The 24,410-nt window shown below is 46.3% G+C and overlaps 3 protein-coding genes across 3 annotated transcripts in view; all 3 read right to left on the minus strand.

The window, feature by feature from the left end:
- Positions 1 to 237: 237 nt before the first annotated feature.
- Mrps35 (mitochondrial ribosomal protein S35) lies at positions 238 to 1,490 on the minus strand. Its single transcript, XM_076908213.1, has 3 exons — positions 1,351 to 1,490; positions 605 to 1,227; positions 238 to 522 (listed from the first exon to the last, which is right to left on the minus strand). Exons 1-3 carry the CDS (start codon positions 1,448 to 1,450, stop codon positions 253 to 255), a joined length of 993 nt encoding a protein of 330 aa, XP_076764328.1. The 5' UTR covers positions 1,451 to 1,490; the 3' UTR covers positions 238 to 252.
- Positions 1,491 to 2,392: 902 nt separating this feature from the next.
- On the minus strand, positions 2,393 to 4,033 carry LOC143431489 (methyltransferase HEMK2-like). The gene is made up of 3 exons (XM_076908261.1): positions 3,759 to 4,033; positions 3,255 to 3,581; positions 2,393 to 3,139 (listed from the first exon to the last, which is right to left on the minus strand). Exons 1-3 carry the CDS (start codon positions 3,908 to 3,910, stop codon positions 2,500 to 2,502), a joined length of 1,119 nt encoding a protein of 372 aa, XP_076764376.1. The 5' UTR covers positions 3,911 to 4,033; the 3' UTR covers positions 2,393 to 2,499.
- Positions 4,034 to 7,156: 3,123 nt separating this feature from the next.
- LOC143431561 (uncharacterized) overlaps positions 7,157 to 24,410 on the minus strand; it is a 33,328-nt gene continuing 16,074 nt past the window's right edge. Inside the window, exons 2-4 of the mRNA XM_076908388.1 lie at positions 12,965 to 14,033; positions 12,750 to 12,809; positions 7,157 to 7,641 (exon numbers count right to left, since the gene is read on the minus strand). Coding sequence (XP_076764503.1) covers positions 7,448 to 7,641; positions 12,750 to 12,809; positions 12,965 to 14,033 — 1,323 coding nt within the window. The 3' untranslated portion in view covers positions 7,157 to 7,447. The remainder of the gene's footprint in view (positions 7,642 to 12,749; positions 12,810 to 12,964; positions 14,034 to 24,410) is intronic.

Raw genomic sequence — 24,410 nt, forward strand, 5'->3', positions numbered from 1 at the left:
GAAATAGTTTATTAAAATGAAATTTTGTTTAATGTCAAATTTTATATATATCCTCCACTCTCTAATTTAAAAAAATTCAATTTGATATAAAACAGTATAGAAGTTAACGATGTTAAAGGAGTTCTTCTTCATTAAAGTATCTGCTTTAGTAAGTATTATATTATAAGTCTGTTCTTTTCTGCATAAATATTTCATATCATCTAAACGGAGATCTACACATAAAATAAACATTGAAATATTTCTATTTCTTGTTTATACCATATTTTCTCTAACTTTTAAATTTAATACATTTTTAACAGCATGTTTATATTTGTTAATAGTATCTTGATTTTCCCCTTTGTTTATTAAATCCGCAACTGCTGTTTTATATTCTACCGCATGTGGAATATGTTCATAATTTGAATCTTCTGGAACTTTTGGCCAGCTGTATATAGCCGTCAAAGATTCTTTGCTTTTGCTTTTATCCCAGTCATAGTATTCCATGTCTGCTTCAGATTTCTCTGTTTCCCATGGTTCATATCGCTAAAATAATTTGTGATATAATTTTAAATAATCTGTTTCACTTACCACAGAAAATTGGTAGAAATGGTAATATGTAACTTACTCGAGATACATGGAATAATGCTGTTAGAAGGTATTTTACATAATCTAAATTTTGTTTTCTAGTCGGAGCTCTGTCTGCAGTTATCGTTATTACATCTGTTTGGGGATTATATCTATCACCCACTAAACGAAGTATTTTATCCTTTGCATGAGCATCTAAATGCAAAGAAGATAGTTTTACTTTCAAATTTACTATTCTAGCAAGGGGTTCTCTTATCGATGGAGCAGAAAAGCAATAATCAGACGTAATTATTTCTACAGGAAAATACTTTTCGCAAGCCTCGTCCGTTTCCAACTCGCTAGGCCATTTTGTGCAAAATTTCTTTAATGCCTCGCAATGCCTTCGAATTACAGGTGGAGTGAGATGTAAGAAATTTGGTATTTTCATTAGTTCTGTATTCGCATATTTATCAGGATGTATGCCTTTAGGATCTTTATATCCTTGTCGTAAAGGAAGTGGTACAATATCCGGATGAAATGTTCGCGCAGCTGGCCAAACTGTTTGCCAGTCCTGATCGATTGGCTTTGTTTCGGCTTTATATGGTGCAAACCTTTTGAACGGGTCAAATTTCTTTTTATCGTCAGCTTTTCTTTTAGTTGGTAATATTTCCAATACTCGAAATTCTATAAAAGAAAATGATGCAAAGAAATGCATACAAAGCTCTAACACTTAAATATAAATATACATTTACATAAGGAATTGCTAGAACAGAAAAAGGAACGCTCCAAATGAGAATAATATATTACCTATATTGTCATCGGTATTCTCAGATGCCAATGAACGTTTTACAATTTTTGACACTGTTCTAATATTGTTGGATTCATAACGTCGCATTAGTGACAACATTTTGAAGATTATTTCTTAGTATATAACCTTAATTATACTCTATGTATCAACATGTATCCGATTACATCTGATGAGCAGTTTGATAACAGATTGGTAACAAATACATAAAGAATGTGACGGCAAACCTATCCGCATGTACAAGTTTCATCGAAGAATTGTCGATGCGTCTGAAAGTTATAACAAGCTTACGCGATACTTCTACAGAAGTACTAAAGCAGCTATAAATAAATGATTAAATTATATTGAATTTAAACTGAAGCGATTTAGAAATCATCAACCAAATTTGATGTGAAGTTAAAGGTTTCATGTGATATAAGCTTTAGTATTTTCTACTGGACTTACTAGTGCCAGTAGATGGCATTTGGAAGAACATAATGCTCTTATTTAGCCCAACGGAATACTTTCTCTCTTATGCTATTTTAAATAATCTTTTTTCCTTTTTTTTCTTTATTTACCTCTTTTCTATGTCGTCGTTAATTATTTCTTCTCCCTATTAGTCGCCTCTTACGACAAGCAGGGAATACTGTGGGTGTATTCTGATCCCCACCGCACAGAGATATATAAACAATTAAAGTTTATTTTACTATTTAGAAACTTAAGGAGCAACAGAACAAATTTTCGAATTTTTTTCTGTTCTGATTTCAATTCATGGCAACAATTTTTCTTGGTCATTTTCTCTGTTATATTTTATTACATATTATATACATACTTTGTTAATTGCATTATTATTGTACCATCGAAAAATTAAGCTTAGCAAAATTGTTTAAAAATAATTGCGACAGACACTAGATTAATTAAATTATATATATATATACCATTGAATAACACATCACGTTACTTGATTATATTTCACAGTGAATTAAATACATTTTCAGCAGCTGCAGTTAACGACAGAAGTACAGAGGATAAAATTACAACATAATATGTACAAGATGGAATGGGACAACAAATACTTTTATAACTTTGTATATACATTTTGAATTATGTAACAAAAGCATGTAAAAATGTAAAAGTATTGAAATACAGACATGCACGTTCATATACTGTTGTTACTTAATCTTTTTAAAACGTAATATATACAAATATTCCCCTCTGATCTTCCTCTCTGCTACTATTTTACCTATCAAATTTAAATCCTTAAATATACGCAAAATGTGTTCTGGATCATTCTCTTTAATGACTAATAAATAAAATGTTCCTGTGTCTGATAAAATATCAGGAATTTTTGGGAACACTCGTTCCATAACTTTTCTACCATTTGTACCACCAGCCCAAGCTTTGGCTAAAATGTTGTTATCCAAAATCTCACCATCAGTAGTTACTACATACGGTGGATTAAATACTATTATATCAAAAACACAACTGCTATGTACACAGCTCAATAAATCCATTTGTACAGCATCTATCTCTACTGAATTTTGTACAGCAGTTTTCTTTGATATTTTACATGCATCGATATTGATATCTATAGCCAGATAATAAGATTTACAGTATTTTTCCAACGCCATCGCCAGTGCTGTAATCACAACACCTGACCCACTGCCTATCTCTAAACACATCACAGGTTTTGTAGCTTTTAGTAGTTCTAAATCAGTTTCCAGAGCATCTATTAAGAAAAAGGAATCCTCCGAAGGTTCGTATACTACCTCCAAATCCTTCTCCGATAACTTAACTATTGGTGTATCCATAATATATTAATGGAAAATATAGAATAATCTTTGTACAAAGCTTGTTGTTTAAATATTTTTAGACCATCCAATCTGGTAAGCTGTATCACAATCTTACAATTATTAGCAATATTGTTCAGTCCTGTTCTGCAGAAAGAACAGATTCCTTTTCTACTTCTGTTTGTTCTTTCTTATCCAAAATATTAGAAGCGTTGCCGCAAGAAAAGCTGTGATCTAGCAAAGCTTTTCTCTTGGTCGTATTCTTCTCCACTGCTTGGTGAATCTTATTCAATCGTTCCTGTGTACTTTGCAAAATATTACTGACGATAGTGATCTTGTGTTTAGCATTAATTAACTTCTTAACATAAGAATCCGTTTCCAGAGGGCATTGCAACGATTCGTTGATCCTCTGCAATTCTTCCGTCAAAGATTCAATCCGTTGCTTCAGTTCTATTTGGCAAATCCTGTGCAAATAAAAGTTTTGTAGGTGAATGTGAGGGTACAGGTTTTCATCTATATAACGACCTAAGCTTTACGAGCACGACAGAAACCTGCGTGGCCACAAAAAATTTTAAATGTCACATCGATATCAGATATTTACATCCATACAGTTACATGCGTATAGGAAGGAAGTCGCATACCTCGTGGCACGAATTCTTTCATCCAATTGATCCACCGTAGGCTTCAGAAGGCTCATAAGACCCTCTGTCAGCGCATCTCTTGTTGGATTTTCGCAAAAATCGTCTATCTTGTCGTCAATTGACGTATTATCACTCGCTGTGTCCACGTCCATCTTTTACCGCTTTCTATTCTCTACACTTCCTGCTGTCTCTCGGATGGTACCACTGACTGCTTTCAGTCATGCGACCGAAAAACTGAAGAAACTATTTCCAACGATAAACAAGAAACACTACGCTTTTTTGTACTAATACATTTTCTGTTTTTATAAACTTTAGACAAATGACGATTTATAATCTCCTAACTTTAGCGAAACATTTCGCAGCGCCAGAGGCGACGTGTTTTGGGACTAAAACGGGACCGGAAGTCTTCTGATCAATTTGAATTTAGGGCTGTTCACCCCTAGTTTAGATAAAACGTCGATTTTCGTTTAGAAACTGTTCGTCAACATCCTCGACGATGCGTTTTCTCCCTTTTTTCCTTTTTATATCAACGAATATACAACACGTATGTATCATCATATATTTAAATTACACAACACACAAATTACAGCGATTTATAAACATTATGAACAAAACTATAGGAAATCGTGTAAGAGGGTGCGTAAAATTTCGTCGCATTTGCGTAGAATTTTTTAAGTTTCGATAAATGAGGTATATCTGTGTTAGGATTGATTAGATTAATCGAAGATTGGGCGTGGAAGAAAAGTGCCGAACGATATGAGGTAATGCGGGCTGAATAATCGCGAAGCAGGTTCAACCCTTCGTCATAAAAAGTGAAAGCAAGACGGACATTCCACGGGTATACATCTGTGAACGTAAATAGAACGTCGTACGATATCAACGCTGTGAAAATGATCAAACTTTTGTAACCAGAAAAGAATATTATGCGAGCTGCATTCCCCTTGTAACCGTAATCGGCTGTTTTTGGACTGATAATAGATTTGGAACGATACTATTAAGCGAATCTTCTTCCATTCGCTCGCACAGGCGGAGAACAGCAAGTCGCACGGAGACACAAACAAGGCGAATGGCGAATATTTCGAAAGAGCGACGGTTACAATATTTTCTACGAGAGGGGGAGAAAAGAAAAAAAAAGGGGAACCGATAACAAGAAAACAACGCGAGGAGGCACAAGAGAAAGAATATTAAATCGCTTCGCGAATGTCTTCTCTCTTCTTTTTTTTTTTTCTTTAACTATTTTTAACTCACGATTAAAAGTGAAATCGTCGCTTTTTATCTATCGCATCTACGTATGTATGTATTACGCGCGCTACTTTACGCAAATGTAAATAAGATAATCGATAAAATCGGCGAATCGACGAACGCTAAGGCTGTCGGCCCGGGTATTCAAATCGCGTATATTATACAGATAATATTACACTAACTACATAGGTATTGGGGGTATGCGTTGGTTCTTTACACGTATACACATACAGAAAAGTGCGTAAACCTTTTCAATCGCAAGGAATGCGAAGTGGCGGTATGTTATTTTCTTTTTTTTTTTTTTCTTCTTTCAAACGCTCACGCGTATATTTATATGTATACATATACATGTGTATGCGTATATAAGTATATACATACGTACATACATATACGTACACGAAAAGTACCTACACGAATTTGTACATAAGGCATCACTATAAGTTGATTCTTCCGGCGTGGACTCGCATCAGAAGCACGATTATAGAGTTAGCGATCGTTCGAAAAGGACCTACATGGTAGTACAGTCGACCCTCCTATAACACGGCCAATTGGTACCGCGTTATGCTAGAAGAGACTCGATAAAATAAGTAAAATACAAATCAGTTTGACTCGCGATATGAAAATTGCCTTCACAGAGCGTCGAGTTACGAAACGAAATTTTCCTAAGTACAAAAAAGGCAAGATGCAGTTTTATCTCCGCGTCGTATGGTAACCGTGCTCGAAGAGTGCCACGTTCTAGGAGGTTCGACTGTGAACAGATTCCTCGTTGGTGGAACGAAGGGTGTTGGATGGAAAGGCATGCGAGCGGCAGAAAAGTCGTGACGTAAAGATCACCGACGAGCAAACCGTTTCCTAATAACTCATTACAGACGCATCCTCGTTATGTACACGGGCAAATAAATAAACGCTTTCTTCGAAACGGTTCCGTGCACGTCACTTCCCCGACACTCGCAACCTTCTGCGAACGGTTTTCTCGTTACTCCGGTCGGATTCGAACGGAGGATGGTAAAAAAGAAATTTCGTTTCCCCTCGCACCGGATTAATCCGCGTTCGAATCTGTGTTTCATCTGTTCGTTTTAATCTCGCGAATCGCGTACACGGAAATGAGAATTTTTTAACAATGTTTAGCGTCGACGAGCACGATGACGATCTTCAACCCTTTGCACTCGACGGTTTTTTGGATCTACCAGCAGTAAAGAACTTCAGAGAGGCGCGAAGCACCTCTTAAAAAGTTGCGATTGAATAAGTTTAACCCTGGTGATTGCTAATCAATTCTGATGTCTCCTCAGAGGCGACGTCCAAGTGCAAAGGGTTGAAACTAGCCACATTCATTTTCGTCGCGATGTCTCGCTGGTTGAACGAAGCGCATTCGACGTAGTTTTCCTTGTTTCAGAATTTAGATGAACGACAGACAGCTATTTCGCAACTGCGAAACCCGTAAATGATCCGACTGTCGAAAGAAGATGGATTTATGCTGGGCTATGCGTGTAGATTGTATCGCGATCGTTAAGCAATGACCGGAAGAATGATTGTTAAGCAGTTCAGGATTGCCGGAGACTTTCAAGCAACGAACGCAGATCGAATAAAAATTCGATACGTGTATTCCGGGCTTGTTCGCAGTGACGAATGTTGTCAACTAAAAGCTGACTCGTTCGCGTTTCATTCGATCTCCTCCCAGGAAAACTTGTGATTCCAACGATGAGTTGACTCGAAACGAACACCATCCGCCAACAGAGATTGTTACCTATTTCAAGTTACTACCAGCGATCGTTCTTCTTTTTCAGACCGCTCGTACAACGAGCGAAACCTCGCGACGCGATGGAATTCGAGGGTTTCGGGTTTAGCTGAATGCGAACTATGCTCGTCGTTGGTATCTCGGTGGCGAGGCGTGAAAAAAAACACGAAATAGAGAGCGGGAGAGAAACCGTTAAATTAATAGTGGTCCAGCCACTATGCTCGCAGCTGCTCGAGTAGTTTCATCGCATTGCGCGGACCAAATAGGTACTTGGAGCTAACCACGGTATCAGCTTCGCGACGACGTATCAAAGTGTGCGTTCAGGATTAAGCAAGTCGAAACTGGCGCACCTCCGACGATCCTCCGCTCTGTCGAGATCAAACGACTCGCCCATCGACTGCGACGCGCGTGTGTACCAGAAAGTAACGAGGTTCCTAAATATCAAGAGACTAAATCCGAGAGGAAACGATTAAGACTAAAGAACGCGCGCGTAGAAAGTCTGCAACAATTCTCGGTCCCAGGTTTCCTTCCAGTCGACGCAGCCTGGGAAAGGCTCGCGGAGATCGTCGCGGTCGGGGTCGCGCGTACTCGAGGAATCGACTGACGAAGAGGGCAACGAGGATGAAGACGAGGACGAGGACGGTGACGAGGAGGGAGACGAAGACGGAGACGGAAACGGAGGCTGTGACGGGGTCTTGGAGTCGCGATACGGTCACTTGGCGTGCTGCTTCGGAAGATGCCGTTTCATATGCAGGGCAAGGTGATCGCTCCTGGCGAAGGAACGCTCGCATACGGCGCACTTGAAGGGTTTCGCGCCAGTGTGCTTTCGGTAATGACGGGTCAGCTCGTCGCTTCTGGCGAACCGCCATTCGCATTCTGGCCACTGACACTGGTACGGTTTTTCACCTAAAACAAAAACGGATACAGTGCGTAAATATCGATGCTTCGTAACTTTCACTGTGCGCCAGAGTGAGAGAGAGAGAGAGAGAGAGAGAGGCGTAGTCTTGGGAATCTTTTGCATTCGCATTCGAAACGCGCCGCGGACGATATACATGCATATGTATTATATTAAGTATATTGTTGTACGAGGAACCGGTTGGAATTTGAAAGTTTGACGAGTTCCCCAGACTTTTGGGCGGACGTCTAACCATTTCGATCCCACGCAGCGCGATCACGGTCCGCGGATTTCGCGTCGAAAGGACCTCGCTAGATTTCAACGCACGATGGCCAAACGACGAAGCTTCTCCATGGTGCAAGTAAATACATTTCGCGTTGGCGCGAACGAGCAAGACAATCATTATCGCCGTCGCTCGTCGTTTCTCGACGATGTTCTTTATCCAACGACCCCTGGGAGTTCTCTGAGAACTCTCTGAACGCGGCGCGATCAGGTCTCCTCGACGAAGCCGCGGTTTTCGAGCGAGAATTCGAGCGTGGTCGGTAAAACGCGCAGTTTACACGGGCCGGAGAAAAGTTAACTGGACTTGAAACGTATGCGCGGGACCGTTGGCTCGATCGCAACGAGGCAACGAAGTAACGCTAGGCGAGGCGAGGCGAGTCGGTAGAGGACAGGACAGGGTGGGGCGAGGCGAAGGGCAAAAGCAGGAGCAGGAGCAGGATCGGCGCTGGTTGAACGCGAATGCGAACGGATTGCGCTAGAATACAGGTGAGCGTATTGCGGCATGCGGGTACAGTTAAAGGTCAGCGCGGAATCTCTCGGTGCCTAAGGTTCTCCGTATACCTATCGTCGACGCAAAGAGCACCGCTTTGTTCTTTAATAGGTCCCTTTCCTTGGCCCGGCTGTCGAAGAATCGAGTATCGCGCATCGCTGCCGCCTCGCGTTTCCTCTCTCTCTCTCTCTCCCTCGAAATTCTTCTCTACGAAAGCCTCCTCGCGATGCCTTGCATTACATCCGACCATCCTCTCTCTCTATCTCTCCCTCTAAATTCTCCTCTATGAAAGCGTTCTCGCTGCGCTTGCATCGCATCCGACTATCTTCCCTCCCTTTCTCCTCGTCGATACGCGTCGCCATCTATTCGGATTACCATTCCACGGATTTTTTACCTCGATCATTCCAGCCAGCAGGCACTTCAGCTATCTATATTTATCGTCTCCTCTTAATAATTCTCGAAAACGCGGGGAAACGTAAACACTCGAGTCCACGAGTGAACATTATCGGGATGTTTGCGAGTGCACAACGCGGCGATGGGTTTTTATCGCTCTATCTTGCTCGTACTCCAATTAAACCGCGTTGATTAAGTCCGCCGCGTGTGTCTCGCCACAGCTGACGAGGGGAAACGCCGCTTAAACGAGTTCCATCGTCGTGCGTCCGTTATCGACGAACATGTACTCGCCTGGAGTGCGATAAGAAGCCCCGTGGAATCGCGGTCACTCTCTCTCGCTCGCAGCTTTCGCGATTGTCGCCTGGTCGTCGAAGCTGTACCGGAAGTGGTGCCAGACGGTGGGCTCGAACACGGATAAATCAAGGGAAATTGTTTAGGAAGGTAATAGAGGTTCGGTTGCATGTATATATATATATGCACGAATCGGGAAACAGTAAGAGAGAAGGGCCTGTAGCTGAGAAATACGCCCACGCGTGTCGGTGACTCGCTCTCCTGCCTCCTGCAACGGCTCGATCTCGCTATGGAGACGACCCCAACCGGTCTTAGCCACACGCACGGCTCTCATACAATCGGTATTACCACCACGAGTCGCATCCATTCACGGTATTGCTCGTTCATGAGAATTCCGCAGAGATTTCTTCAGGATGCTGTATTATCCCGCGGCGCGCCGCGGCACGGAGAAGAAAAGGAGTCGCGCGAGCCAGCTTTCCGGTAATAGCTGGATCGTTCCTTTTTTTCTCTCGCCACCGTGGCCATCCTCGTCGCGTGCCTGCATCGACCGTCGCGTCGTCGTTGAGTTACGAGCCACGGCGAAATTCGTGCGAATCGATCGATCGTGACAAGCCTCGTTCATGCCTTCGCCTCCTCGGATCGGGAAGCTGCTAATTGCTGCTCGAGATAACTATTCGCCTTCGTGCCTGTGCACGCGCGCGCGCACGGAAAAAAGCTGAGAATGATCGCAGAATTACGGTGACGTACAAATCGATCGGGCGCAGAAATAGAAAAACAGAATCATTTCGCTCGTGTCGTCATTTAATTGGCAGGCATTAAGTCATTTGACCGGTACAGACTCGGATCGTGCTAACAGCTGGCCTCAATTTTTTCGCTACCATCGAGGGACTGCTTCGATTTACTCTTTTTCTAAACGATATTCTTACTTCGAGAGACACACGTCCAACTTGGAGCGAAATGATTCATCGTCGCGGCGAACTGTGCGCGAAAATTACGGTTGCAAAATTGAAAGTCGAGAGAGAAACGACGATGGGTCCGAGTTTCGTTTCAGCAATGGCGCTCCTGGTGACCCACGTTCGATGCTCGACCGAATCGCGACGGTGACCGCTTGTCTGCCTGGCTGGTTTCAGTTCTTACCGTGGCTGGTAGCGTTCTAGGTGGTGTATCGTTGAATCGGTCGTCGTCTCGTGCCCGTTGGCTCGTCGACGCCTACGAGCCTCGAGGCGTCCCCGTTAATTTTGGATCACTTTCACCACGGTGCGGTGTCTGCCATTCGCAGTGTCGTACGATCCAACAATTCGCTCGTTCGAGCTCGGTGTCCGTCCTATCGCCGCCTCGTCGTGGCGAGCAGAATTTTTTCCACTTCCTCCACGGCTATCCAATTTCGCTGGCCGCTTGTTAAAGGATCGCGGGGTCACCGTTAGAAAATACCCCAGGATCGTTTCCGTTTCGTAAACCGGCGAAAACGATAACGGGCAGACACACGCAGGCTGTAAACTTGTCGAAGTCGAAAGCACGGATGAAGTAGGAATGTTGCTTGCCTCGTGTTCCCGCACTGTCCACCGTAAGACTTCTCCTCGCTTACGTGCCAATCTCTCTAACGTATGCCCGCATACATATGTAGACGTCGGTGTTGCACGTCGCCTTGCTTGTTCCGTCCACGATGCAACCGAGATTCTGACCTCCCGCGAATGTAGATACGTCCGATACCTGCTCGATTCTATGCCGTTGAAAAACCACCGCTCCTGCTGGCCGCTGTTTCTATTCGAAGTATCCATCCGAGCGTGTAAGTTGGCTACGCGAAGCGATTCTCGCCTCGTGGCAAGACGTGGCCGTCTGGTTTCGAAAGTGAAAAATTGACCCGCGTCGAGAACAGCCGATAAGAGGTAGCTGACTGGATACGATCGTTGAGACGCGGATAGTTCTCGATGGGCGTCGAGCTTCGCTGTCTTAGGCGACAGGGGTTGCTTTCGCAGATGTTCCTCCAAAGTGGATGAGAAAAAAGTGAACCCTCAAGGCTGCGCCGCGCGAAACCTTGGAATCGGTGGACGCGCACGAAATTTTCCTATTAAGAAGCACGCAACGTGTGTCTACAGCGTACACGCGGTGTAACGCATTCGAATACATTAGCGGAATACTAAACGCGCGTTGATCAAGAATCGACCGACGTCCGCTCACGACCGGCCAAACGATCCTCGAATATAGACTGTTCCATCCTGCTGGACTGTGTATAATTTGCAAACGATCGACGAATGTACATCTGTGAAGACTTAAGCTGGAACAGGATAAGATCTTGAACGAGTTTAGAGTTCGCGTGCATTCCATATGCGCCAGAGTATCGATCGGACGATGGCGTTTCGAAGTTGACTTAGTCGAGAAGCGGAAGGAGAGTAGAAAAACGCGGAAGTTGGATGGACTGACGCGATCATCGACGTGGAGAAGAAAACGTCTCTGATCGTCGATTCGAAAATCCGTCGAAATTTCGCGATTGGTATGCCAGGTTCGTCGCGTATCCGTGCTGCAGCTTTTGTGTGACGTGACGCGATGACGGCCCACCGCAAAACCTCGAGGTATCAATTGGAAAGTGGTACATCGTGGTTCAGATGCCTCAGGCTGGCATTCCGGGAGACGCTGTCAACCGGGCACGCGTACATCGGTTATCTCTCTTTCTCCTGTTACTTTCTCTCTTCCTCTCTCTTCCCTTTTCGCTCTCCGTTCTTCTCGACCCGACAATCCGTACTTAGTTGGCGAACTCGTCCAATTCATAGCGTACGCACTCACAGATCTGTTATTTCGGCTCTTCCTGAGTTTGTTCGCACAGCTCGCAGTGTTATGTCGTTGCTAGCATAAGCACTGGGATGGATCGATGCCAAGACATCGGTTGAATGAGCAAATTCAACGTGTTTACGCGCGTTCATTCAATACCTTTTTACCCCACGTCGTTATTACCCGTGTTCATTGACCAAAGAGGAATTTTCATAGATCGCCAGCGCAAGAAAGATGATTTCCGCCGGCTCGTTTCCGTTCCGTTCCGTTCGTCGCGATAAACGCGAGGTAATCGGGAGATGAGGCGATCCGATCGCGCGGAGACTTCGATGCCCGATCCAGCGACGTCGGACGCTGGTAAGCACGCGCGACAGAGCTTCAGAGAAGATTCCGTGCGCACGATCGTGCACGTAGAGAGATACACACGTAGGTGTAGGTACGAACGCGTTAGCGAGCAGTGTGTTTGGATACGGACAGGATGTGGGTCGCTAGCTCGAGTCTACGAAGCGGAGAGTCGCATACCACGCTTCGTGCGTTCCTTATACGTTTACATATGATAGAGGCTCCTTTGCGCGACACCGCGCGCACAGTTCAAGAAAGATTGGAGGCTGTGGCGAGAGGGAGAGAGAGGCGGTACGCGGGACAGAGAAGACGGGAAGAGAGAGAGAGAGGACGAAGGTTAAACGGAGAAAGAGGCTGGCGAGACGGAGAGGCTGCGAGAACCGCGCCCTGCCCACGACCTCGCGCTTTCAAACGCTTCGTTTCGCTTCGTAGATGAGGAGCTACATATCTAATTTCCACCGAGCGTTCTTTCCATCGATCGCGGCGCCGTTCGCGGCCACGGAATTTCTCGAACGTTCAAAACCAGCCTCCGTACGCTCGAATCCGCCGACTCACCTGTGTGTATCCGCTGGTGCGCCTTTAAATGCGAACTCTTCGTGTAGACCTTTGTACAACCTGGAAAACGAAATAGTTGCCAGAGTACCGTAAGCGTTGCCCCCCTGTCTCTGAGAGGATCGCGTCATCCGAACGTAACCGCGCGGTTAGACGCTCGATCCAACCAGAGAGAGGTGCTGCGAGTTAAATAGTGCCGCCTCGAGGGGCGCGCTTACCTATGAAATCACAGTGGTGGACGCGACGCTTCTCGAGCTCGGGGTTGTTCCGCCTGTTGAATTTGGTAGTGATAGGCGGTGGTTGAATCCTGTGCGGTGGATTCATAATGGGCGGCTGGGGATAGGGTGGAGGCGGTGTTCGTCTCGGCGGTGCCCCTATCGGAGAGCCAGGATCGGAAATCGGCGGCGTCAGCGGTGAAATATACATTAACCTAGTCATCGAGCTGTAAAGCGGTGACGTCGCGGTGCCGCCGATCTGATTCCCACCTCCGTGATGACTTGCCGTCGAATCATTGTTGTTGTTATTATTGTTGTTGCTGTTACCGTTGCTATGGTGGCTATTGTTATTATTGTTCGTATTACCGCTATTGTTGTTACCGTTGGCATTACTATTGTTGTTGTTATTGTTGTTGTTGTTACTGCTGTTGCTGGTGTTGTTGTTATTCGCGTTGCCGTTGTTGTTATTGTTCGCGTTCCCAGCGTTGCTGTTCCCATTGTTGTTGTTGTTGTTGTTGTTGTTGTTGTTGTTGTTGTTGTTGCTGTTATTGTTGTTATTGTTGGTAGGGAAGGTTTTGAACGCGGTGGGCGCGGCTCGATGGTGAACGACCTGAGGCCCCGTCGAAGGATTCTGGTGGCCGTTCGCGTAGGTCGAGACCGAATTCGAAGCTGGCCCCTCGAGGAGGTGCAAGGTTGGCGGCGGGGCCAGCGGCTCGGTCTTGATTTCGACTGGGGACAATACAGGGGATTGCCCGATGTCGTCCGTTTCCATTTTGACGTGCGACTGCGAGCCAAGCATGTCCGCGTTCTCAGGGTCCAGTTTCTGTATGCTCGAGGTGATGTCCTCCCAGAGAGGCGGCCTGAGGAACACGTCGTCGTCGTTCCCTGCTGGCTGGCTCCTCGACGAGACGAAGCTCGCCTGCGGTCTGCACACAGGCCCTCCGACCTCGAAGAAGTCCTCCATCTGCACCGACGGCTCCCTTGGCTCCTTCTCCGGGTCATTTTCCTCGAGCTTCTGCAGCCGGTCGTCGAGATCCTGTCTACACAGCAACGTGTCCAGTTCCGACGTTTGCTGGAATTAGAAGACGGACAAAGCTCGAGAAACGGAATAGTCAGACGGTCGAGTGTATCATTGGAAATTTCGGGTAGGATCGCGCGACACCTTTTCGTGTTTCGACCCAGGCTTATCCGAACAAGCACGATGAAGGGTGGTAGAAAAGGAACAGAAGGGACGAAAGGGGAATAACGAAAGAAAGGACGATAGATGTCGGTCGAAGATGTCGATATTATACAGAGAGAGGAGTCGGAGTAGGTTAAGCAAGCAAGAGACAAGTAAACGAGCGAGTGACTTGCAGTATGTTGATTCACGAAAGCGCATGCGGCGCGTTGTTCTCGGTTAATATGCAACGAACGCATCGAGGGTTGTGCAGCATGAGGTCTTCCACACCGCGGGCCTCGTAGGTCAGTCCTATGATGCATACGAGTATTGTACATCGTAACTGGAGGACGGGGGGAGAGAATGATGACGAAAAAAAGGGAAGAAAAGAAGAAAGACACAGAGAGAGGAAGAGAAGAGGAGAGACAGCGGTTTCGTCCCAAAGATGGGAGGAAGCAGAACCGATGCAGCGTCATTCTTTGTATGATTTGTACACGCGCAACGCCGCCCTCGTGCGCCGCGTCGCGCCATGCCGTCCCGTCCCATCCCGTGATTTCGACCCCTCGACGAATGTTCGTACTCTACGCGCGCAGACCGCATAACATTCCGAATATTTTAATGTGCCAACGTACAACCAACATGACGCCCCTTTCGCGCTCTTCGTCTTCCACTCGAGCCTCGTCCTGACCCCATGGGCCAGAAGGCTTTATTGCCTTCGCGCTCGTTCCTTTCGATAAAAACTCTCCGTCGACCGCGATGTTTCTAAGCGCCGATCGAATCGTTCTGCTGGATAATATATCGTATCGTAACGGACCACTGACGGCACTTTAAAATTAAGTAAGCCTCTGAACTCGTTCCAACGGTGCGAGAGAAGAAAACTCTGTTCTCTTTTCTATCTGCTCGCAATAGAAAAGTTCACCCACCGAAGGAGGGACAGGGTTTTCTTCTCCCACAACGTTGGAACGAGTTCAGGGACTCACGCGTGCACTCTCAAAGTTCAGTTGAAGAATTTTAAAGTGCCACCAGAGGCCCGTTACGACGCGGATCAAAAGAAACGGTATGGAATACGTAGCGTGAATTTTTAAGCGCCGATCGTCATAGTTTGAAATTGTTTGCGACGCCGTAAAGCATTCGTATCGTGTTGATAATTGATGCGTTCGTGGCACGAGAGCACTTTCAGCGAAATAATAGATTCGAATATTCCAATTTTGCAATTTAAATAACTTTAATAAAACGCCAGGAAGACTGAGTCGGTTATTATTCGTATTCTCCAAGAGTGCAAACGTTCGTCGCAGATTATAGAACATATTTTTCAGATATCCAATGAGTAACTCGTGTTCGTGAAATGCCTGTTGATAAACAGCGTGATAAAATGTGCTTAATGGAGGGGGGTGACAGAATTCTTTGGCGATACGCGGAAACGAAAAAGTCGCGATGAAAATTGACGAATCGATTAAGAAAAAAAAAAAAAATAAAAGTCTGATCGGAAATTTTCGAGCGATTCGAGCTCACCATCGAAGCAGGCTTATATAGTGATTTATGAATTATTTACACAATGAATTATTCATCGTCGGAAGATTGGTATACTCGCAACACTCGATTGTACCTGATATGCAATTTGAAAAGGAGTTTGTAGCGAGGTAAGCACGATATGCGCGCGAAACATTATATTTAAATGCTATATCGTCTTGACCAGAATGCGGACTTCGGTACGCGTTTATCGATAATATAACCAACGATGATCGCAAACTGCTGCCTTCGAGTAGTATTGTTACATCGTGCGTGTATCGCGAAAGAAGAGAAAAAAATGCTTGGTTCTGTGCGAACAACATTCGAGCAGAGAATCTTTTACACGAAAACGGTCATCGACCACTTCTTAAGCACGACCAATTCTTAACAAGTAACAAGTACTTAACGATACATTCGTGACTATACTTATTATTAAATAGACAGTTTGTATTTCAACAACAATTATAAAGAGTAATCGATCAATTCTCTCTATTTGCAACTTAATAAGAGGTGAATATATTAAATGCAAACATCGTTGCAAACTTTAGACCACGCACGATCAACTCCTGACAATGAACAAGTACTTAGTCAGTAGTCAAAAAAGTTCTGCTCATCGAACGATACATTTATGACTATACTTATTATTGAATAGACAGTTTGTATTTCAACGACAATTATAAAGAGCGATCGATCAATTCTCTCTATTTGCAGTTAAGTAAGAAACGAATATATTAAACGCAAACATCGTTGCAAGGTTTAGAAAAGCACGTATCTCGCGACAAGCAGATCAGCCGCAAAACGAAGCCAATTCTATCGCGAAGAATTCAATAATTCCTGGTATACTTTTTTGAATCGACGCCCCCCGTACGATAAGTCCCTCCGCGTTCTTCTCCTTTTATCTTTAGGCGTCGAACTCGCATACCTATCCGCAGCGCGAGCCTGTTTCTCGATTTGTCCGCCGGTCTCTTTCTCGCGTAGCGATAATAACAGTGCGGAGCGTGAATAAAGTTCGTCCATCCGGCTATTAATGCGCGTAATCATAGAGCCAGGGCCGTCGGTGTTAATAATGCGTTTTCGAATCTGTCAGAGCGAGAACGAACACCCACGCCGATGGATACCGCGTCGTCATCGTGGCTGGCGTGTAAAATGGAAAACCGTTCCGTACGCGATCGCGATCACGATCGTCCGCGGCTTCTAATGCACACAAGTAGTCCCCTCTCGGTTTTTTTGTCGCGAGAAACAGCGGCTTCGCGGCTGACAAAGCGTCGCGGCTCTGCCTCCATTTGCAGGACTGCTGCAATTAAAGTAAGCTGGTGGATTTGCATACGTGTATACCTGGCGGTACGCTCAGTGCCTCGCGAGCGGATTTTTGCCCGCTCGAACGAGCAGAATTCAACGACGTTCCGCTAGCTCGAGTTTTTAATGTGAAATTGAACGATGAATCGATCGGAGGCGTCGTGTTGTCGACATCGATCTGACGGTTAGTAACAACTGGAAAAGTACTGACGATTAGCGAGTATGGTCGGATTGGAGAACAATTTTTACGAGGCGACGCTTTCGTTTACGACAGGAGATTTGTAAGAGTTTTTCGAAAGGTAAAGCTAAGAATTCTTGCTGCGCGATACACGCGCAGCGGACTAGAGAAGACGAAATCGCGAAACCAGCGAGCACACGATGTAACGTGGAATAAAAAATGGCCAGCTTTTATTTCTCGCGGTCGTATATCATAATTATGGAAAGCGAGCCGGCGAATAACTCGAGAAGTCGCGTTTACGACAGGTTTACCTCGTACGATGTATTTATCGAGTCTTAGGGGCAAATGGAACAAGAAAGATGGATGAAAAGCCGTAACAAGGAAAGCGGCCATACTGTTTGCAGTAACGAAGCGTAGCGCGCAGAAGCGGTCACGCCGAATCAATCTGACCTGGCCACACCCTCTGACCTAAAGCCGTATTATCGCGATATAAACGCGCGGGCAAATGTCAGCCGCACGCACCGTCAGCCATTTTTGTCGGCAGCTTTCGAGCTGGGGACGCGCGAGCTTCCAAAGTCGCGACATCCGCTTCGCGTTGCCATCAGCCACCACTCGATCGCCACCAAAAACCCATTCGTTACCAAACGTCTAATTATCTACGTCTAATTAGAAGTCGCTTAGAAAAATGGCAACGCGACAATGCAGAGTAAAAGTTAACGAAAGAGAAAAATGTTTCGTCCTCGTTATCCGTGATCTCTCGCGTTCTTTCTGTCTCTGTCTCGTCGTTTTGGGAATGACAACGCGTGCAGGGAGAGTTTTGGGGAAGCAACGCGTCACCGGAACTCGAGGAAGGAGGAGGAGTAAAAAGTTATACGAAAATAATGGTGACCATACAATAGTGTCCTTTCTTGCACGGCAAGCCGGTAATTTACTTAAATGATGGTGCGAGATGGGCGACGCCTGTGGCCCGAGCAACCTACCATCCGAGAAAGAAGTATAGGAGAAGAAGAAAGAGACGACGGAGGTGGAGGTGGAGGAGGAGGAGGGCGAGAAAGAAAGTTTTAGGACCAAGGTAGAAAGAAAGAAACGGAGAAGGCGTGGCACAATCAAGAATTAAGTTCAGATGCAAATTTATGCCCCTCGATAATGTCACTTCCAACTCCTCCCTCGAAAAAATTGATCAACTCCTCGACGTAACAATCCAATCGATATACACTCTCGCACGAAACGCGCGAATATCGCGATCTAATTGAATCTACCAGCGATTCACCGGTTACTTTCTAGCAAACCGTTCTCGCGTTATTACTTATGGGAGTCATTAGCAGATACAGAGACTCCACGCGCTAGCTGGTATCCATTCCCACGAGAAAAAGCAAACGCAACGAATCGCCTCGGAAGGTGACTGCGAGGCACGAAGGTCGTGATCGTAGGATCGTAAAAAGCAAGATCTGGTACGTACTGTGAACGATGACCCATATATCGAGCAACTATTTATCCCGCGACTTGGAACCGTTCGCACGAATGAGAGAACAATTCGTTCCGAGCGAGAAGATAAAGGAACGGAATCTACACAGTCGTAAAGGAAGACAACTATGTCTTTAACGCCAAGGCGAGGCGAGGATTTATTTAGCTGACAACAGGATAGGGATAATATTGGTCGACGAGGAACGGTACTTCGAGGATGGAGCGCGAAATAGGAACGGAAAGAGGGAACTTCGGAGACTCGAAGTGAACGTAATTCAAAGACGAGCGAGGAGACTGAAAGAAAGTTGAGAAAGAAGGGAACGACGTGTTTCTAGTCGAGAATAGGAGCATAATTTCAGGTACGGTGAAAAAAAATAGAGGTTCGACTTGTTGGGCCTTTCATCTGGACTTGTCCCAGACTCTCTTCTTCACCCTTCCCTTTTCGCGTTCAGTGTTTGAGGGGGCTGTACTGCCGCGGTCACGTAGATTCTATCTTGCCATTCAGCCGCCTAGGTAATAAAACTCTCGCGCGTCCATTATTTACTTGCATTATCGTTACTTTACGCCTACGTGGGCGAGCTACGTATTTATGGTGAAATTATTCAGCATTATTTCGTGTATATGAATATCGTGAAAGATACGAACCAACGATAGACGTATAATTCGCGAAATTTACGAAAACCTCGGTAAAGAAGAAACACGTTCCCTTAATCGTTCGGTTAAGACAAGTTAATCGACGAGATCGCCAACTACTTCGAGCAACTCGTGTAACCCACAAACTACCTGGACAAGTAAGCCCATATACGCTCGATTTGTTGCGACTGAAACTACTTGATCTAGACCTTTGATGGTAAAAAAATACCTCCTGAAGGGTAACGAGTGTTCGACCATTTTTCTACAGAGTATACAGAGTTAAAGCAGTAATCAGCCATTTTTGAAATTCTCTGGTACCAATAGCAACGCGCAAGGTTTCAAGAAAATCAGGACGATTGTAGGATGTTTCGACAACAATCGAGAAAAGACAGCTCGCAGGGGAATCGAGTGCTCTCCACGGGAGAGTATCATTGTTCCCCGTACACATTTCGTAACTGGATTGGCATTTGTGATGCAAGTCGAGCTACACTGACCTTTAAACAACTTTCTTTAGGCTACGCGTGACTTGATCTCAGAGCTCGGCTCCTCGGTTGCCTCGTTCGTGCTACGTGCTGCTCCGCGCGCGTCTATGAGCCACGGCTCCCAAGTGTAAAACCGTTGCGGTCGAGGCAGCCGCGCGATTTCCGATACCAGCCTAGCCCGATCGACAAATCGTCCCCGTGTGTCGAGTTACTCTTTTCGCTGCTCCAGAGAAACCGAACCGCCGACAAATGACCGTGTCGCGAGGCATTATCGAGGAGGAATGCTGCCCCCAGCTGCACGCCATCGTCCGTCATACATTTTCGCCAACCGTGCGCACCGAAATGGCGTGCGCCGCGGTTTCACCGCGCGATCGCGCGACGAAACCGCGCCTCCTCGACGTCGACCTCACGTACGACGCGTTACCGTTACGCTGCGGACAAATTGCCGTCGTCCAAATTATTCTTTGCCCCCCTCTCTCCCTCTCCGCCGCCTTTTCCTCTTTAGACGCCGCGAGAGACAATCGTCCTTTACCGCGCGACAAAGAAAATCACGCGCGCGCCCGCGATTTCACCGTAACCACAGGGCACGGAAATTTATGCGCGCAGACCCACCGCCGTTCACGTGCCGTTAAGCGTATCATAAATATGAAACAAAGGGAACGAAAAGACAAGTCCGTGCGACAATGCGCGGAGAAAAATAATACCTACCCTCGGTGTGGAGTGCGAGAGCAGAGCAACATCCTCGAGAGTCGCTTTAAAACCAACCCGCATACTTTCGAGCAACGCCGCGTTACTTAGCCACAGTGGCGGGCATATACTTAGGGACACTTGGAAAAAGTTCGAATGCTTCCCCTACGATTGTGTTAACACAGTTCGAAACAGACGCGAGGAGCATGCAGACGCGTTGCGTCTTATTCTTCGACCCATTCGTTGCCAACTACGCGCAGTTTTGTAACAGAACTGTCGATAGCGTTGTGATAGAAAAGATTTGCTTCCATATTCCTGATATTCAGATTAAGAATTCTAAGGATCGTAATTGTTCAGCTTCCACCCCTTCTCGCACGGATACATGCGATATTATAATTTATTTCTAACTTGTTTTCGAATGGTATATGACTGGCTCGCGTGTCAACGAGGAAAATCATGCAAATTCATGCGAAAAATAAAGCGACGAAGCATGCGCCTGCGAGCTGTGCGTACATACCTACGAGTAAATGCCTCTATATTCGTACACGATGTCTATATATCCGTGTACCTACGTGTGTCACCTTGTCGGATAGGAGCAACGACAATAGTTGTTCGGCCAGTGACTTTCAGGGCAGAAAATTACTTAATGAATATGGACATGCAACGCATTATGGTATATTAAAAGGCACGTGCGCGCGTGGGCGCATCTTCGTTGTTTCGTGTTTCGCCCCCACCATATATATACAATGACAGCCCGACAGTTTGCGTTACGTTAGTCAACGCGTGACAACCAGGCGCCCCTCTGCGCCCCTTTGACCATTTCGTTTAGCGACGATGGCTCGCGTGGAATCGAGATACCGTGTCAGCCCTGTTTACCCAGAGAGAGCGAAGCGAGGGGCCCTCTGAACTCGTCAATACCTGCGATCCGACATAGGTAATCATATTCTATTTGACCCGTTGCCACCAACCGATCGACCATCCGTACCCGTCACGTAGAACGCCCTTCGTTCAAAATTAAGTACGCCTATCATTGGAAATTACACGCCTACTCCGACCATTCGAACTTTGCCGGCTGCCTTTTCGAATCTGCCGTTCGAATTTGTCTGGTTTCGAAGATATCGATAATTCGAGGGGAATAGTTGGTTAAAGTCCGCACTGAGCTGACCTCTGACCGACTGTATACCTATATAGCGTGTAAAGGTATGTATAGATTCGGACGATAGACTGGTAAGGCCGTTAGGCTGCTCGGCTCGACTGACGCTTCATCATCGATCTCATTGTTAAACGGTCGTCTCACGCGATCCGCGCATCGCGATCCGTGAATCCACTCCCCTCGTTAGGAACCACGTGTCGTATATTACACGAATACACTACATCCTCAAGAACGCATAAATCTACATGTAACAACAAATTACCATTAAATCGAACTGTTCTCCACGCTTTCTCCCCTTCATCCTTCGAGCGACCATATTTCTGTTTCTACGTCCGCGCGATGGTCGGCTGCGTGCAGATCCGTACGCGAAACCGATCCATTCGTGGGACGGTACACCGAAATGTTCGAACGAGGCGTTTCACTCGCCGCTGAGAGGCGCGTCGACTTCGATCAGCTGTTACTCTCCTCTTTGGAACCGTTTCATTATCGTGTACGCTATTAAATTAGGTAGCAGGACGGGGCAGACGGATGATTCGTCGTTTCGCGCGTCCATTGTGATCACGATCGCCGCTGTTCCGCGTGCACGATGATCGACGATCGCGCCTGCTAGCTGGATGAAGATTATCGTTATCGAGTCGGAGCGGTTACGCAATGACGCGCATGAGTCACTGAAAAGTCGATCCAGGGTGATCCCTGTGGCGAAACCGGGATCATTCACGGCAACGATGTGCCGCATTAGCGTGATTACACGCTTTGCTGGTAGACCAGTCAGCTGGTAGCGCGTCCAACTTCCGTGCTACCTGGTCATCCCCTCGTAATTTGCACCTGGTGCTTTGATTCTATCTACACTTTGCTCCGTAATCCTGATAATACGCCAGCTACCCTTTACCAGCGTAACCAGCGTCCAGATCCAAGAATTTCCCCAGCCGTTTCGATTTTTCGCCAGAGACACGAGCGGTATCTCGTTCCAGGTTAACGTTGGTCGAGAAACAGGGGCTGCGTCGCGAGGGAGGGAATATTTAGCGACCAAACTAAAAACGGAACGTGGCACGTCTATTACAAAGGTGTTCTCGTGTTGACAAAAGCAATAGCGCGGCTGTTCCGGTCGAAAGACCGTTACACACGTATCTAGTCCCCCCTCTAACCCGTAAACTCGGTTAATCCTCGTCGCTAATGCACTTTTAATTAATTAAACGAGCCAATGGGGTGGCCCCTATTCCTTCGTATTCTCGTGCCGACCTCGCGTGTCGGCTGTTCGCTCTAGGTGCAAACTCATCCCTCCGGAGAGAACTCCCTTCCCCACCGTCACCCTCTCCTCTCCTCACCTTCCATTGATCCCACCTTTTTCACCCTATTCCGAACTGTCCCGACGCTTCCGTTAGTTATTCCCAGAACCCCCCTCCGCTTAAAAGCTTTTAGCTGACAAACGACCAGACCGATCCGCCTCCCAATCACGTCGATTCTTTTCTACGATGTTGCTGGGCTAATCCAAATAAGTGTTTCAATTTTTGCCGTCATTTTCTTCGTCGAAACGGAGAACGCGTTGGTATATCTACTTTATAAACCGCACAGTTTACGGACAACTATTATTCTATTCCAGCTGTTACGAATACAGCCAGCACGAGTCTACAAACCGGTTACTAAAGATAATGCCTACCCATATTTACGTCTAATTAACCGGCGTGATTTCATCTATTTCATAGGCTGGTCTCTTGCGCGCAAACAACCGTCTCGTTTACAAGCGTACCGCTCGAGCACAATAGCCCCACTTTTCCCACGTTTCGCGTTAACATTTCGTTTAGAAGGGAACAGATAGACTTTTTTTTACACTGCTCGAGTGCTCTTGAATCATCGCGGAGAGCATATTCGTTTAACGCGAGAAACTGAACTAGCGATGGTATGGAACACGTGCAATGTCACGATTAATAACTCTTATGGAGACCTTTTAAACATGAGATTGTGCGATAAGAATTATTCCACCAATTGGTTAAAGAAAAAGCTGAGAGGAACGAGTCAACCCAGTTTCCCTGGCTTTCGATGAAGATGTAATAGGAACGATTCGCGTAATCGTTCGTTGTCGCGACGCGAAACACTTTCCTCGAACCAATTCGCCGATGTACGAACCGAGTATTGAGATACAATGTGAAGATTGAAGGAAACACGAAGGGGGGAGGGCTGGTGAGGAACGATCGACGGGTACACGGCTGAGTCTGAGCGTCGCGTCGCGTCGCGTCGTTGGGCAGGCGCAGGGTCGCGGGGATATTTATGAGGTCCGAAAAACCGACTCGTGGACCAGGCGGCCGTTAGAATCTCGTTAATTAAATGGTTTATAGGCTTGACTAAATATTCGAATTTTTGTATTCAATTAGCTACGGATCGCCGTGGCGAGGGCGGGATGTCCCGAAAAATCCGGCTACACACGGTAGATAGGGTTGCTCCGGGCTGCGAGATGCAAGACGATTAGAATGAATGGCCGCCATAAATCAGCCGGCCCGTTGGAGCGGACGTGGCGCGAGGAGGCGCGAGGAGACGCGGAATAGGAGAAGAGGACGCGGTTTGAAACGTGAACACGGGTCGGCTCGTTCTACCGTTACCTGGCCACGGATCCTGAAGCCTGGACGCCCGTGCCCCGTCCCACCTTCTCGAACCTCCCCTTTTCGCCGATCTTCGCTGCCCCGTTTTCACCTTTACCGTGGCTAATCTTAAACCTACTGGCCCGCGACATCGGCTCGATCCACCGCTCCGTTTTCTGTCCCCGTGTAGCCGTGACCGTGCACGCGCCTCCGCTTCTTCTCGTGCGCGTCCATCGGAAAAAATAAACAACCCACCTCGAGTCGACACTCTCTCCCTCTTCATCGTCCCTGGCCCCTCTCTGACCGTTTTCAGACGGG

Source organism: Xylocopa sonorina, chromosome 18 (genome assembly GCF_050948175.1).
Source record: "Xylocopa sonorina isolate GNS202 chromosome 18, iyXylSono1_principal, whole genome shotgun sequence".
NCBI classification, from domain to species: domain Eukaryota; kingdom Metazoa; phylum Arthropoda; class Insecta; order Hymenoptera; family Apidae; genus Xylocopa; species Xylocopa sonorina.

Coding starts and splice junctions, on each gene's coding strand:
- Mrps35 (XM_076908213.1), bottom strand. CDS start 1,450: ATGTTGTCACTAATGCGACGTTATGAATCCAACAATATTAGAACAGTG. Junction 1,228..1,350: donor GAATACCGATGACAATATAG/GTAATATATTAT, acceptor TTTCTTTTATAG/AATTTCGAGTATTGGAAATA. Junction 523..604: donor CATTATTCCATGTATCTCGA/GTAAGTTACATA, acceptor AAATTATTTTAG/CGATATGAACCATGGGAAAC.
- LOC143431489 (XM_076908261.1), bottom strand. CDS start 3,910: ATGGACGTGGACACAGCGAGTGATAATACGTCAATTGACGACAAGATA. Junction 3,582..3,758: donor GAAAGAATTCGTGCCACGAG/GTATGCGACTTC, acceptor TTATTTGCACAG/GATTTGCCAAATAGAACTGA. Junction 3,140..3,254: donor CTTTCTGCAGAACAGGACTG/AACAATATTGCT, acceptor CCATTAATATAT/TATGGATACACCAATAGTTA.